The sequence below is a fragment of the Pteropus medius genome, unplaced genomic scaffold (genome assembly GCF_902729225.1).
Source record: "Pteropus medius unplaced genomic scaffold, Ma_sr-lr_union100, whole genome shotgun sequence".
Lineage (NCBI taxonomy): Eukaryota > Metazoa > Chordata > Mammalia > Chiroptera > Pteropodidae > Pteropus > Pteropus medius.
In genome coordinates, this window is record NW_024342471.1 from 24,074,799 (window position 1) to 24,091,209 (window position 16,411).

At 59.6% G+C, this 16,411-nt stretch overlaps 1 protein-coding gene across 1 annotated transcript in view; it reads right to left on the reverse strand.

Moving 5' to 3' along the window:
- Positions 1 to 8,545: 8,545 nt before the first annotated feature.
- The window catches only part of ZBP1 (Z-DNA binding protein 1), a 10,171-nt gene continuing 2,305 nt past the window's right edge, over positions 8,546 to 16,411 (reverse strand). The window contains 8 exon segments of the mRNA XM_039864684.1: positions 8,546 to 9,066; positions 10,162 to 10,194; positions 10,197 to 10,397; positions 11,376 to 11,591; positions 12,772 to 12,930; positions 14,210 to 14,383; positions 14,793 to 14,858; positions 15,465 to 15,686. Of these exon segments, the coding sequence (XP_039720618.1) occupies positions 8,918 to 9,066; positions 10,162 to 10,194; positions 10,197 to 10,397; positions 11,376 to 11,591; positions 12,772 to 12,930; positions 14,210 to 14,383; positions 14,793 to 14,858; positions 15,465 to 15,686 (1,220 nt within the window). The 3' untranslated portion in view covers positions 8,546 to 8,917.

A 16,411-nucleotide genomic window follows, 5' to 3' on the forward strand; every position in this document is an offset into this window, starting at 1 on the left:
TCAGCCTGGTCCCTGGCCCCTCACTCATCAGCGAAGGGCAGGCTGGAGGGGGACTGGTGGGCTAAGCGGGGGGTGCAGCAGGGCGCACGGGTGCTGCGGTTGAGGTTCGGGGTCAAGGACAGAAAGGAGGTCTGATCTGGGTCCTGAATGTCAGCAAAGGAGAGCATGGAGGGGCCGAAGGTGGAGGGCACCCCCCGGGCAGGTAACCTCTGGCCGTAGATGCCGTGTCCAGCCCCGGGCAGTTCCCTCAGACGTCCCCTGTCTCAAGCAAGAATCATCCAGAAAAATCAATTCTTAACCAGTGTCTCCCACGGGAACACAGGCCACCCAGATGGGTCTCTGTAAACACCCCAGTGGGAGTGAACTCCAGGCCCAAAGTCCCCTGCTGCACACACCTGACTCCATGGGGGGGTGGGAGGGGAATGCTTGGCAGCTGGGGTCAGAGGGAAATGGGTGAGGACACTGTGGGGTCCACAGGGTACCCCAATCTTCCTAGGAGCCCTAGGAATCTGAGATGCAACCCCACTGCGATGCCCTCGTCCGAGGGACCACAGCGGGGGAGGGCATGGGCCACCCTGACCTGGGCCCAGGGCCGGCGTCCTGGGACCCAGCAGGAGAGCGTGGGCACGGCCGCAGTCCTGAGGACCTCTGGGTTTAGTGGAAAGAACGGGCATGAGCTAGGTCTCTCCTTTCTGCCCAGGTGTGAGGTCGGTGCAGACCAGTAACCAGGCACAGAGAGGGCGCACGCCTGCCCACAGCCACACAGCCTGGGGGAGGGCTCGAGCTGCTGAGGCAGCTCTGGGGCAAAGACCCACCAAAGACCAGGTGGACGAGGAGGCCTTGATGTACCTGGCAGCCCTGGGTCCTGCCAAGGGCCAAGGTCAGGAACTGACCTTCTCACCCCCTCACTTGCACTAGCTCTGGGCTTAGCAAGTCACCAAGTTCCACCAGCCACAGCCTGCTTCTGCCCCTGGGGCGGAGGTGGCGAATGCTGATTCCTGGGCCGCGCCTGCCTTACAGGGAAGCACGTCTGGGTTGGTGGCCCTGTGGCCCTGGAGCTGGCATTTCTATGGAGTCCACACTGGGTGGCGAGGGTGGTCAGTCCAGGCTGGGCCCCAGGAGGATGCTGGCCCTCGAGAACACAGCAAGTGCCTTGAGCTGGACACCCAGGGACCCCTAAGGTGTGAGGTGGAGTTTATAGGGCGGAAAGGTAAGTGTGGACTCAAGTAAGGGCCCAGGAAGGCTCAGTGCTGGAGCTGGAGGTCAGGTGAGGCCTTGACAGTAGGAGCTCCATGGGCGGAGCTGAGAAGAGGGGCACCCAGGTGGGGGGCACTGCCCAAGCAAAGGCCTGAGGCCGGACAGGGCGTCCCCGCACTGGGGCGCTCGGGTCTGGGAGCAGATGAGGGCGTGAAGACACATGGGCGAGGCCAGATCTTGAAAGGCCCCGAATGACAGGCTCACCGTCTGTCCAGGTTCCCAGCCCCCCGGGCGTCAGTGCCCGGGAGGAGGTCGTTGGTTCGTTCATTCATTCGTGACGTACGGATCGCGTCCCAACCTGCAGCCGGACCCTGTTCTCGATGTGGAGGAGACAGCGGAAGAACGGACAGATCTCTGCCCTGCTGGAGCGGGGAGTACCGTCTGGGAGAGAGGCTGTGCTCGCGGGAACAAGGACATAAACGACGGTGGCCCCGGGTGCTCAGGAAGAACCAGCTAGGAGGCGGGACACAGTGCAGGGGGGACGAGGAGGGGAACGTGTGAAATGGGACTCTGCAGGTGAGGCCGCCAGGAGAGTCGGAGGAAGAGAGGGAGCCGGAGGGGGCGTGGGTGCGGAGGTCCTAGGCGGGCGGCTCGAGCACATTCAAGGCCGGCGGGGCGGGGGCTCCGGAGGGAGGCGAAGCCCGAGGGGCCGGCGGGGTGGGCCGGTCGGTCCTCCACGCCCAGCTAGAGGTGGTTTTGAGCAGTGAGCTGACCACCAAGGGTTTCCAGCAGGGAGAGCCCGATGAAGTATACATGAATACAGATTCCCGGGCCTAGCCCAGACCTGCTAGACTGACAACTGCTGGAGGGTGGGGGGGTGGCCTGGGCATCTGCCTGTGTGGACACGTGGGTGTTTGGACCCAGACAAAAGCTGCCGCCTTAGGAGGGGATAGAGAGAGAGATAGACAGAGACACTAAGCCAAAACCAGACAGAAAGAGGCAAAGACAGGCAGCCAGAAACGAAGGCTGTGGGGTGGGGGGACTGAGGGGAAGGAGGGTGTCTGAGCAGTCTGGGAGGGGTCAGGAAAGATGGGACCCTGAAAGCCCCTCCGGGACAGGACACAAAGGCACCCAAGGTCATTTGGAGGACACACACCTCTGGGTGGAGGGAGCAGATGTGTGGGCCATCACCCCTGCTCTCACAGGCCTGGGGGTCCACAGAAATGGGGTAGGGGTGGGGGGGTCTTAGGATCCAAAGATCCAGCTCTGGAAGGGGCCTCAGGAACCAACCCCCCCCCACCCCATCCAGGGGTCCTGGGCCATGGCGGCAGAGGGCCACCAAGGGCTCAGTCTGCAAAAACAGATCGGGGGCGCCACCTGGTGGTCAGAGCCATGGCTAAGGCCCAGGCCAGGGCCCACAGTGTCCAGGGCACCGGGGGCAGGTCCTTGCAGGTGGCCTCCGTCTTCGTCGACGTTTGCAGCTCCCTGATTAACACGCGTGAACTGCAGACAGCCGGTCCAGGGGAAGCCTGAAGAACACGGCCACCTGGGTCCGCAGCCAGAGCGAGCCTTTCTTCCCACGGAAACTGGCTTCCTCCCAGACCTCCCTCCAGGCCGCTCGATATTCTTCAATCCAGAAAGTGAATCGTACCCCACAGAGAGGTCCCGCGACCTTCTGGGCTGTTCCCCGCGCACCACCAGATGGCAGGCCTCTCTGTGCCCGCGAATGTTCTTTTGCGATGTAACTTGAGCAGCTGCACACGCACTTGGCTGTGGCGGGGGCTGACTAGTGACCCCCTCCGGCCGCTCACCACAGGTTGGATTTATAGGAGCAATGTGAGTTTTCCAGAGTGTTTTTTGTCTCTGTTTTTGCTTCCCTTGAGGAAGACAAACTTGGAAGCCCTCGGCGTGTTGACAGTCACATTCAGAGACAAACATCAGGGTGCTGGTCCCCCAGTGTCTGCGCCGTGGTGTCCCCTGACTCACGCCGGACTTGAGGGTGGAGGGTCCTGACTGCCCCTAGTGGCCGCACAGGCGCGGATGCACGGCAGGGGGCAGGTCAGGCCTGGCTTTGGACTTAGGCAGAGAGCTTGCTGCTCTGGGCCTCAGTTTCCCCATCTGGGACAGGCGCAAAAGCCCAGTGTGTCCATTCCACAGGGCTGTTGTGAGGCTTCACTAGTGACGCTGCAAAGAGCCTCCTGCAGGGCCGTGGTAAACGTCAGCCTTCGCCATCGATCCGGAGGCCCCAGGGCACGGAGGGCGGGCAACCGAGGCCCCAGGCCAGTGTTTGGAAGCGGGCTCACCGGCCCCTTTTCATCACCTGCAGAAGGGGTTGGGAGACCCCCTAGGAGCTCGCAGAGGTGCCCCAGGTACGGGGTGTCCTTAAACCTACTTTTTGCGATCGGTGTGGCCGGGCTGAGTGGGGAACTGTGAGCACAGTGATGGCTGCAGCCACGTGCCCGGATGTCCCCTGAGAACTCAGCGTGTGTCAGGTGCTGCTCCAGGGATAACTTACTTAAACTCCACTTTGCAGGTGGGGAAACTGAGGCCCAGGGAGACGGAACAGCACCTCTAAGGGTATGCGTCTGGTAAGCGTCCCCCAGGGGGTACAGTTGGGGGGTTCTCTCCTCTGGGCCTGGCAGGAGGAGGCAGCTCCTGGCAGCATGGTGGAGAGCGGGTTGCCTTGTCGGGAGGCCCTGCTTACCTCCACCCTCGGCACTGAGCTGTGTGTGCATTGGGGGTGTCAGGGTGCTGAGGTCCAAGGTGGCGGGTCACTCAGGGTGTGTCATGGCCCAGAAGGTGAAGCCACTGCCCACCAGGGGCCCTGTGGCTTCTGACTCCATCCTATCTGGGCCAACTGTCAGTTTTGAAGTCCTGATCACCCCAGGTGTCAGAGGAGGGAGGAGGGCCTGGGGGCAGCGGGGAGAGGAGGGGTGGCCTTCGGGGTGCGGGCAGCTCAGGGTGCGGTGTGCCGGAGGGCAGAGGCAGCCACAGCGCTGCTATGGGGACCACTGCGAGCAGACACGGACCCATTTCATGCCGAAAACCACCTCGAGACGGGGGAAGGGTGATGGTGCCGTTCGCACACGCAGAAACGGAGGCGTGCACAGACGGACGCGGTATCCGCCGGATCGCACAGCTGGAAGGCGGCGGGGCTGACCTTTGAGCCCAAGGTGGCCCTGCCCTGCCACGCAGACCTGAGAGGTGGGCCGGTGTGAGGACACGCAGGCACCCTCAGACGGTCCGTCGCCCTCTGGGCCCCGCACCGCTCATTGGTGGGGACCCGCAACCCCATCTCCCACCTCCCAGGAAGGACGGGCCTTCCACACACTAGGTTGCCGTCCCCCACTTTGCCCCCAGGGTTTAGGCCTGGCTGTGTCGCCTAGGGCGAGTAGCTCAACCTCTCTGTGCCTCAGTGGCTTTACCATGTGAAGTGGGGTAACACTCCCTTTTCTCACAGCCCGCGTGGAAGGCTTGAGAGAGTGAGTATAATCAGGGGTCCCATTAATGTCAGCCGCTCCAGGGGCTCAGGGCGATGCTGCCGGGGAGGCTGCAGGCAGGGTCCTTGGGCTCCTGCAGAAGCTGGGCTGGGGACTTCCGAGGGGCCTGGCTTACAAGGGGGTCCTGTAGAAAATCAAACCTTGCAAAATAAGGGTTTTTGACTTTGGGGTGCTGGAAGGGAGGCCTCCTCGGGAAGGAAGTGTAGGAGCTTAACCTGGCATCTGTGAGGGGTATTAAAGTGCTGCACAATGCCCCAAACCGTGGGGGGAAACGTCATGTGTCTGGCCACTTTTGGGGGGCAGGGGATCCTGGAAGTTCACAAGCTCAGCCCGAGCTGTGCCAGCCAGTGGCAAGGCAGCCTATGGCCAGCAGAGGGCGCTCGGCCCAAGGCTGTGAAAGGCTGGGCACCCACTCAGCAGGCAGCTGGGCCCAAAGCAGCCGCTGGAGCAGGGACCCACCTGCGATGTGGCTGGCACTGGGAAGCCCTCCTTTTGTAAAGACCAGCCAGAGGGTGGTGCTGGGCGGGAGGCTGCTCCCACCCGTGGGGCCCCTGAGGTCACAGCTACATGATGGTCCCTCGTGCCCTGGGTGTCCCCAGCGGGGGGCTCCTTGAGATAACAGGGGGAGATTTCAGAAGTACCGCTGCCCAGGCCCCACCCCCAGAGACTGTCCCCGTCGGTCGGGGGTGGCCCCGGACAGCGTGCCTGGGGCTGAGCCCTCTGCTGTCTCTGTTTCTGCCCATTTTACGGAGCAGGAGTTGAGGCTCAGAGGCAGCGAGCAGGCTCACCCGAGGCTGCACGCGGGTCCTGGGCGAAGCCCCGTGCATTCTTCCGCCTCGTGATGTGACTGACGACGGTCTGACAGTCCCGCAGGCTTTCTCCACCTGGCCCTGCTGACATTTGGGGCTTGACGATTCTCTGTGGTGGTCGGCTGGCTAGGTCCAAGCCCTCAGCCCCAGAAGCCATGATACGCGACCTTGCACGCAGAAACAGACTTTTTGCAGACGTGATTAAGGGCCCCAAAGAAGCACCATAGGTGCCTCATGAGGTGGTGGGGGGCGGGATTGGAAGATGCGGAGCACCCGGGTGTGAGGACAGGGGAGGAGGGCGTGGGCGGCTCTGGGAGCTGGAGAAGAAACGCAAGGCATGGATTCCGCCCCAGAGCCAGCCCTGCCGACAGCCCGACTTCCAGCTCGGCGAGGCCCGGGGGGGGACCTTTCACCCCCAGTTTGTAAGATAATAAATCTGTGTGGTTTTAAACCTCTTCATTTGTGGCAATTTGTTACAGCAGCAGTAGGAAACTACCCCTCTCCCCCGCTTCTCCCCCATCTACTGGTGACAATGTAGAGTCTCCTGACTTGTCACAAAATCCCCCGGGTGAGCAGGATGCGGTAAAATGGTCCTGAGGGCAACCACTGAGCTTCCATTATTCTTCATCTCCAGTTCTCCCCACATGTCCAGCCAGCTGTGGCCCAAATCCAACCCATCCAACCTTCTCGGAAAACCGAAACCAAGTGCGTACCTGGACTGCCTCCCGCCCGGCCCCAGGGGTGTGTGTTGGGGGCGGGGCTCACGGATGGGGCGGGCAGAACCAGACTCACTCCAGAGCCTCCGGGCCTCCAGTCCGGACTCGTCAGTGCACTTCCACGCCCACCACCAGCGGGTCGCTGTCCCTGCCCCACTCCCAACGGGAGCCCCTGCCAGGCCTCTCAGGGGCTCTGCAGCCCAGGTGAGGGGCGTTCAGACCTCCACCCCCACCTGACAGCCCCGCCCTCCGGGCTGGGTGGCCTCTTCCTGTCGGGGCTGCTTTTCTAGCAGCTGGAGGAGACTCAGCTGATGGTGGCAAAGGCCAGAGGCTCCTGGGTGGCAGCAGGGGAGGGAATGAGCAAATGAGCCACAAAAAGGTGGGCCAGGTGGCGAGAGCCAAGCAACACGGGTAGGAGCCCTGGCTTAGAAGTCTGTGGCCTGGGTTCAAGTCCTGTCTCTGTCCCTTGGGCCTGACCTCCCTGAGCCTCGGTTTACCTCTCTGGGCATTGGGCTCCTTGAGGGTCACCCAGGGCTGGCCGCCCTGATTCTCTAGTTTGCTTGCACAGAGAGCCCTTGTTTCACAGACCCTCCTGAAGGAGGAGTGTCTCAGAGAATACAAAACACGAGTCCTGCCCCGTCTTGTCATCTGATGCAGCACGGCTGCTCATGGGGTGGTGGCGTTCTGGTTCCACCCATCAGAACGAGAAGTCTGATCGATGTGACGCCTCTGGGTGATGGGTTTGTGATCAGGAAGGAGGAGGTCTGGTTCGGCATCTGGAAGGCTCAGCCCTGAACGTGGGCTCCACGCGTCGGCCTGGTCAGGTCCTTCCCTTCCTTGGCCCTCATTTCCTCATCCGCCGAAGGATGCTTAGAAAATGCCTCGCGCTCTGTCGGGCTTCATGACTCTAAGCTCCCCCAGTGTCAGAGGTGGACCCGGATTCGCTCCAGCAAATGGCTCCCAACCCCATGGCCAGCTGGAGATGGCAAAGCCTAGAGTGGTTTAGAAGCTACTTTTGTCCCTGGTGAGGATGTGAGGGCTGGAACCACAGCAGCCTCTTTGTCAATACCAGGGCGGAATTCCTTGTGGCTGGAGCGCCCCCATGTGCTACCCCGCCTCCCTTAGACAGCGTTGATGATAAAGCTTGGAAGTCCTCGTCTGTTCACTGCATTTTCTCTAGCTCCTCACAATTCCTCTCTTATGTTTGTTTGCTTTGTTTGTCTGACCTTCATATCGAAAGCTTTTCTCAAGTGTCTTGGGAAATGAAATTAAAAAATCGAATTCGAGTAAGATTTCCTGTAACTTACAGGCTACTAATGACCTCCACACCTGCCCACCGTACACACTCCCCAATTTAAAGCCACATATGTCCACCGATTGCACCTCGTCCCCCAAATATTCTCTGAAAGAAGCAGAAGAGAATTCTTGGTGTTGTGCGAAGTAGAAACAGGCAGAGAGGGTTAAATGACTGGGCGGCAACACGACCCTGCAGAGCGAGTCAGCTCCATGACTGTCCCTCAGATGAAGTGCTTGCTCTTTCCTTCGATAGAGAAAATTTGGGGAATCCTGGGAAGAAGCACCTATGTCCCCTTCCTGAAGTGGGCGCCTGACGTTTGTCAGCATGGTGCCCTTCCCTCTCCTTCCTGGGGAGAGGTTCCACAAGGTGACCTCACTTCCCCCAGTGCATCGGTCAGTCAGAGCACTCCATGCTACCCGATTGGTCCAAGGATCGGCGTGTGACCCGTGCTCGACCAATCAGAATCCTCCCTGGGACATTCTACCAGCAGTATTTAGCTTGAAGAGTTGTCTTCCTGCTCAGGTTACTAGGTTGGCAGGTCATAGCCTTGGGCAACTGGTGACCACACAGAGTCAGAGAGATGGAGAGAAAGGGGCCTTAAAAAGCTGAAATCCCTGGATCCAGCCATTCCTAAAGTTGGTCTCCCTTGATTTCCCAATTGCATGAGCAAATAGATTCCCTTTTTTAAGCCTGAGTGAGCTAGGTTTCTGTCACTTGCAGCCAAAATGCTCCTGAGTTACTCTCCAGACTTTTTCTTGCTCTAAGCCTAAGCCTCTAATGTCCAGGAGACCCGTCTGGGCTCGTCGGAGCTGAGCAAGGAGGTTGGGGTTGAGGACCTAGAATTGCCTTTGTCGGCAGGTCATGGTGGTTTTGGAAAATTACTTCTAACTCATGGAGCAAATTCCTCCTCTCCACCTCCACCCCACCCCCACGTCCATCTTCAGGGGTCTGCAAGTTCTGTGTGCACATAGCATCGCGAAGGAGGGGCGGCGGTGGCCGAGCTAGTGACAGCCAAGGGCTGGGGGATGAACAGGCTTAATCATTCTCTGCTTTTAATGGTGGCTAGTTAATTTCCTTCCTGAAGAGAAGAGAATTGACCTTCACCTCCAGTTCCCATTAACTGCTGGCAATGCTTGGTCAGCATGTTTACGACAAATTAATTATATCGAAAGGGGAAGTCTCGCTGGACAAAGGAGCGTTGGCTTTGGGCAGGCGGCGGGAGCTGAGCCTGACCTCTGCGATGCGTCGCCGTCTGATGTGGGCCTGGTCAAGCACAGACCTGGGGCAAGCTTCGAGGCAGGCAGCGGGTCACCGCAGAGGAAACTTAATGCCAGAAGCAATGAGCCAAAGCCCATGTGAGCCGCCTACACCTGGCGGTATGTCTGGGGTTCTGTCCACTCAGGGGTCCTCGTCTGCACCTTCGGGATCTCTGCTTTCAAGAGTCACAGCTTCCAAGTGGGAGGACAAAATGGCAATATCGGGGTCAGCCTGACTGACGTCATCACCGTGAGGGAACTCGTCGGGCTGCGTAGCTTCCTGGCGAGGAGCTGGGGGGAGACGTAGCCAAAGGAATGTGTGAGCCACCTCGAAGAACCAAGGCGATTCGGTTCACTGGGGACCGAGGCAGCTGTCCCCGGCCACGCGCTTGCCAGGCGGACTGGCCTCCTGTCCCCATCTCCAAGGCCCCGTCTTTCCTCACCTGGACCATCGCAGTAGCTCCCTGCTCCCTCTTTGCTCTGTCCCCAAACTGTCTTCGAGAATGCTTTGAGATCGGGCACCACGGCACGCGGACCCTGCTCACTTCTCCTGGGCTTCCCGGCTCTGCGAGTCGCCGCCCTTGCTCACCCGTCCACTCCCTCTGCTCCCTCGAACCCCGCACACGATCCCGAACAGGTCACCCCTGTTCCCACTCCTGGGCCTTTGCACTTGCTGTTCCTGCCAGCTGCAGTGCCCTGCCCAGATCTCTGCTTGGCTGGCCACCTCCTCCCAGAACCTTCTCTGACTGCCTGGCTAAGACGGCCACTCCCCCACCTGCCCGGGTTTGTTGTTTTTTTTTACAGGGCTGGTCCTTTCTTTGAAAAGCTTGATTGCTTTGCGAGTCATCTCTACTCCTTACTGGTCCAGGATCCCCACAAGTGGGAAATATTTATCTCTTTTGCTCAGGGCTCTATCTCCAGGCGAGGGAGTGTTTGAGGGTGAGGCTGGACCACAGTCAGTGAGTAAATGCATGAGCTGCTTCTTTCTAATATTTGAAAGATGGAAGAAGCTACAGCATGGCTTCTTGGGAAGTATCAGTGAACTGGGCGGCTAAAGCAGGGTGGGTAAGAATAGAGGAGAGATTTCACGTTGCAGAAGGTTCCAAGGAGGGCCAGCTTCACGGGCATGTAGCTGGTCAGGCTATTCTTACAGTCCTCGTTTTACAGACAGGGAAACAGGATGAGTGACGTTCCGTCACTCGGGCTAGAAAGATCTGAGCCCACGTCCTCTCACACTCTCTTCATGATGACGCCCCGCTCCCTCCCTCCCGGACTCCGGAAACTGGGAGACTCATGGATGACTGCTCAATAAATGAATGAGAGGGAGAGGGAGAGGGAGAATACTCAGGGGCGCACCGTGCCCCCGGCCCCCCCACCCAGGCTCACCTGTGTCCTCTGCCGGCTCCCTCACAGAGTCCCCATGTCATCTCCAGGCCCTGCCCCTTCTCCTGGACTGGCTTCCCCCAGATCCACACTCATTATGTTGCTGTTGCCAATGGTGGCATCCTCCAGGAAGCAGGACCGGATATGGACTCTCTGGGCCACATCCCCCGCGGGGTGAGGTCCTGGTGCCGGCATCTGAATTTTGAACGAAGTTTCTGGGCCAGCGGCCGTACCAGAGACTGTGGGTCAGCCCAAAAGAGAGAAGAGAGGTCAGGAGGGATGTGTGAGCAGCCGAGTGGTGGCCTTCCGCTTTCGAGTCCTCCATGGCTGACCCTCTGCAACTCTCCTCCTAGAACTCCTCGCCCCCACCCTGCTCCCCACGGCTCCGCACTGCGGGCTGCTCACAGCTCAGGCTGCAGGCACTCTGCCCTCGCCGCCCCCCGCCCCAGGTCAGCCAGCTGGGATCCCGCCTCCTCCTGTGGCCCAGCTGACCTGGTCCTCCACCTCCCTGGGGCTCATCCTCTCCCTCCTCCCGCTCCTCCTGTCTCTGTGCAGGCTGCCCAGTGCTGTCTCCAGCTTTGGTTAAAATCTTCCCGTGGTCCCAGCTCCCGCTGTGTTTCTCCTGCCTTCCCTATCCAAGCTTCAGAAGAGACTTGTCAACCAACGCTCCGGCTCACCTCCCCACACCCCCCGCCCCGTCCCCTCAGGTCACCACGGACCCCTCGGTGCTGGACCCTCTGGAGATTCCCTGACCTCGCTGGTCCCTCTCTTTTGGAACCTGCGTCCCTGGCTTTCTCCCTCCCGCCCAGGCCTGTCTGCTGGCTTCCTCCCCCAGCCCGTCTCTGGATTACCAGTGACAGGAAGGACGCAGCCTGGGGCCCTCTGGTCACTGTCCATAGTGCTTAGTAGGGCACCAGGTACTTAGGTGGCTCCTGTCTTCCATCCTCCCTAGACGCCATTCTAGCTGGCCCTCTCCTCTGTCCTCGCCTCCTCCGGCCTGGCCTCTGCCCTTCCATGCCCCTTGTGCGGATGGAAAAACGGGTTTCCTGAGGCAGGCAGTAGGGATGGAAACTGCTCTACTCTGTGGCACAGCCTCCTGGTGGGTGGAAAGGAATTTCCCATCATGCCTCGCTCCCTGCAAGACTGGCTCAGGTTCCATCTAGTGAGGAGCCAAATGGGTGGGGGTGAGGCGGGATGGCTGCATGAGCCCCAGTTACCTGGGGGGCTGCCAGAGGGGCTGCCAGAGGAGCTGCAGCTGGGGCCCGTGTCTGGGGAGGCCTGAAGGCTCATCTTGTTGCCGTGTCCCAGCTGCACCCTTCTGAGCACAGACTTCTCCATGCAGATCTCCTGGGACCCCCAGGATTCAGCCCGGAGATCCTGAGCTGAGAGGTCCGCTGGTTCTGGTAGAGGGAGGTTGAGGGGAGCCGAGGGGCCTGGCAGGAAACACAGCAACACGACCTCTGACCAACCCCCGAGTGCCCCCGCCAACACCCGCACACAGAGTCCCGGCCGGACAGAAGTGACAGGCCTCCGAGTCCTCCTGGACACCAGCAGACAGGGAACGACGACTCCAGGCTCTGGGCTGGACAGCAGGTGGGCCCAGCAGAATGGTCAGCGTGGGTTCCGCAGGCTTGTACCGCGGGTGCCTGGGGTGTCTCTGGGGCACTCGTCAACCGAACCGTGAGCACATCCTCAGCTTCCTACTGGCTCTCGACCCCTCCAGCCCGGCGGGGCGGAGCCTCCTCTGGTGTCACTGCGTCTGTAACGTCCCTCGGCTCCCGGGGCCCAGTGCCTCCCACACCGTCTTATTCTCTCGACGTTTGTTTTTAGGGAGACCTTCCTGGGTTCCAACGTGAAGTCACACTATACACGTTTACTTTAAGATGCATTTGAGTAGAACAAAAAGGTAAAGCATTTACCGATATTAAGTAAATCATCAGACCACGGCATGGCCGAACCGGGAGGGGATCTGGGGCAGGGGCGGGGGGAGGGGACGAAGGACTGGCAAAGGTGGCTCTAGCGTCTAGAACAAAGTTCCTCACTTCACATTTGGGGAAACTGAGGCCCGGAGTGAGGAAAGGTTCCTATGAGGTCACAGGGAGTGTCCCAACTTTGGGGCTGATGCTGTCACTCGCGTCCCATGGCTGAACCGCAGGGCGGCCCTGTCTCTGTCACCACGGTACTCGGCACAGAGTAAGCACTCATCTGCAGGATCGTATTTCATCCAAACTAGGATGCCGCTGGGGAGATGCACCCCAATCTCTGAGAAGTTAAAATGTGGGGAAGAAAACAGTAGGTCTCAGAACACACAAGATGCTACAGTGACCGCTCGTGACAGGCTACTGAGGGAGAGTGAACTGAATTGCTTCTCATGGGAAAGTATCGGGTCCCCCAGAGAATGAGGTGAAAGGTGTCAGAATGTGAGGTGAGCAGGCAGGACAGGACCGATCCGGGCACGAAGGAAGCTGTCCTCGTTCTCAGGAAGGCCACCAAGGAGACCTTGTGACCTGAAAGCACCCTTCTCCTCAGAGGGTCGAACGCCCATCATCCCTGCCCCCGCCCGGGGGAGCAGCTGCCCCCGGAGGGTCTCCTGGCCTCTGCCAGCGGACTCACCGTGGTCTGACTGTCTCGCCATGACATTCCCATGCCCAATCTGGATGGCTTTGGCGTTCCCAATGGCAATGTGGCTGTTGGGGCCGTTCTGACAGATCATGTTGATTGCATTTTGCTGGTAAATGATTGCAGCGGACTGATTTCTTCCTCCAGAACCTTCTGCAAAATAATATTCCACTCTTTGTACCTCTCCAGGGGTCAGCGGTTCCGAGTGGCAGCTGGCAGCACCAAAGCCTCCTGGGGACTTTGAAAATGCAGACTCCCAGGTGCCCAGCCCCCAGGGGTGCACGTCGGTGGGTCCCGGCTGGAGCCAGCTGTTTCGCAACTGCCACAGGCCTCTCAGACGAGACTCCCTTGGACATCACTGCAGCAGGGTCACCCCGCCTGTGTCCCCTGCCCCTCCCTGAGAGGCAGCCACAGTGCCGACCACTGAGCTACAGGCTGTCCATGGGCCGTCTCCGATCCACGGAGAAGTTCTGTTTGGCTCACAAGGCATTTTTAAGAATTTGGATTTGTCAGGTCTTGGGCTGCTTGGTCTTGTTTGGTTTTCCACGTTTCATTTTTATTTTATCTTGATTTGTAAATTTGTAGAATTAAATCCTATTTCCTTGTGGGGGAAAAAAATAATTTTAATTTGTCACCAGTGTGTTTACAGTCCGGCCACTGTCACAGGTTAGTACCCCTAGGATGCTGAGAGCCCCTGGGGCGCTGTGGGCAGGGGCGTCCACCCCACGTAGGGGGGGGGCACTCGCCCAGACCTTCTCTAACTCCTCATCTTCGTGAGCCCCAGGTTCTGGTGCCTTTGTGGGCCTCGTCCTCCATAAAAAAATACTAAAAATTACATTTTATGACTGCCTTGGGATAAAGACAAATATAATCTAAGCTAGAGTCATTATAGCTATTCGTTATTATTACAACGTTCACTTTGTTCTTCTGATTTTAAGAGAAAGTAGAACATTTTCATGGGCCTGTAAAAGTGCCGTGGGCTCTAGGCCCTCTGCCTGCTGCGCCTACTGGATAAGTCGGCCCCGGGCTCCGCCCTGCAGCTATCTGAGCCCGGCCTGGATCTTCGCTTCCAGCAACTTCTACACACCAAGGTGGGCAGAGTGCTTACATGACACCGTTAGCCAACTCAGGCTGAGCCCTGCGGGGCTGATACAGTGAGGAGCCGGCTACCTTTCTCCCAGACCTTTGCCTTCTGCGACTGCAGCCTCAGGCCCTGCCTCCAGGAAGTCCTCTCTGGTTACTTCCGCCAGCATGCTCCTCCCTTCTGGAACCCTCTTCGAGCGACCGGTCAGCAAGACCAAGCTCCGAGGACGGTGTGACAGGTGGGGCAGGCAAAGGGCTGGGAGGGTTCCCGGGAGGACCGACTGTTGGCCGTCGGGGTTTCTCTTCCCAGCTCTGCCTGCCCAGGTGTGGGCAGCAGGTAAGGACCTACCTGGCCGATAAACCGTCCATGCATTTGAGTCTGAGTCATAGTCCAGAAGGTGCTTGTTTTTCATGGCGTGCAAGTCTGGGTTGACCTCTTTTGTTGTCTTCTTCCCCAGGGCCTTGGCGATGTTCAGGGCCTTCTGGGGCCTACCATCTTCCAGAAGCCTGTAGATCTTTTCCTCTGGGAAGCAGGACGGCAGGTGATTGAGAAGGACCCTGGGAGTTTGACTCTGTTCCCCGCTCACGAGCCGTGTGACCCTGGCAGGACCCAGCCCCTCTGTGTCCAGCCCCCTCGTCTGCAAAGTGGCACCAACAGCACTGTACCCAGGGCTGCCCCGAGGCCCAGGGGTGGACATCAGGGGCTCTGAGCACGTGGTAGGGACACAAGGACCGTCAGTTCTCCGTCAGAGAGATGATCTCAGCCTCCTAGCTTCCTCACTGTGGAAACTGAGTCTGGACTCAGAACACTTTACGGGAAACTTAGTGGCTGGGGCATAGCCCCTGACCACTCATCAATACCTCAAGGTCATGGCGGTTCTGAGGAAATGGGCCCCACGTCCCGGGAACGGAAAGGAAACCAGGGTGCTTACGCTGCTCGCTGAGCTGAGAGCCAGGTCTCTCTGAAATCGCAGCTGCGACCTGCCGGGGCTTCTCCACTGCAGAAAGAAGGATGGGTGAGGGGTGAGGAGTGGGAAGGGACGGGGGCCCCACCAGACTGAGGGGGGCCCCAGTGCAGCGGATCCTGGGGCTCAACGAACTTGGCTTCAAATCCTGACCTGCCACTTTCCAGCTGTGTGGCTTCTCTGCTGCCTGACGTCCCTGGGAAAAGGGACTGGGACACTATCTAGTGCCACCCGAGTGGGGCCCGGGCACTGCTCTGGCCCGCTGTGAGCACTTGATGCATGTCAGCAACCTCGGTCTGTGAACTGCAGGACTAGAAAGGGTCTGGCGCGATGCTACGTGGTGTCTTATAAGCGTCATTATCGTCGTTATTGCCATTGGTATGACCTTGTTTTCATGATTCATATTTTGCTGAGCACCTACTATGTGCTGGCACTAGGCTGAACCCTTTGCATCTCATCCTCTCTCGACCCTATGTAGGAGCCCCACTGTCATCTCCACTGGCCAGAAGAGGAAACCAAGGCACAGCGAGGGGACATCACGCGCCCCAAGGCGTAGAGATGCTGTTCGAACCCAGGCCCAAATCCGGGCTTGCCCATTGCCAGGCCTGCTCGTCCCCGCCCCCCAGGATGGAAAATTACCCTGGCTGGACCGGGCCGGCTCTGTGGGAACCAGTTCTCCAGTCGTACCCCCGCTCAGTCCCCATGTCGCGAGGTCTAGAAGGACCACTAGCTGCTCAGTCTTCATCTGGTAGAGGACTTGGTTGAGTCTCTTCTTGGGCACGTCACATTTCTTCTGCAGCTGGGAAGCCTTCATAGGGGAGCCCGTGTCCCTCAGCACCTGCAGGATCCTCTGCCTAAGGTCTGGGAGGAAAGAGAGAGGCAGAGAGAGACCAAGGGCCTGTGATGGAGCTGGGCTGGAGGCTCGGGGGGCAGGGGAGGCCCCGTGAGAGGGATTCAGGGCAGAAACCCGTGACAACACCTCTGTTCAGTGGGGGGCATGTGGGCTGGTCAGAAATGATCTAGGCCGGACGCCCTGGTGGCCAGCGGAGGCGTCCAGGCCTCTCGCAGATCCTCTACCTGCTGTGAGCGCTGGCGGGAGGGCGGGCGGGGGGATGCTCAGGTCTCAGGGGTGCTCAGGGCAGAGGCGAGTGGGAGGGGGCGAGGTGGACAGAGGAGGGCAGCAGAGCAGGAGGGAGGGGCAGGGTGCGGGGCCGTGGGGCTCGCTGCTCCTGACCCAGCCTCCCCTTGTGCTCGGCACCCCCCTCAGTGGTGTCGCCGTTCACCCAAGCCGGAAACCTCACAGACGTCCAGAAACCTCTGTCTCCCCGAGGGCCAGTCACGGAGCCCTGGAACTGCTGCTCTCGGCTCTCTCGAATGCCCCGCTCCCTCTGCGTCCAGCCTCCTGCTCTGCATCATCGTCCCGGGGGACAGCATCCCCATCCACTCCGGCCAGGCTCCCTCCAGCCCACCCCCCGCTCGGCAGCCAGAACTGCCAGCCACACAGCCTCGTCTTTGCTCCCCTTCAGCTCCCCTTTGTGTGCCCAGCCCTGTGCTCGCCTCAGCCCCACGCGCCCCTGGGCCTTGGC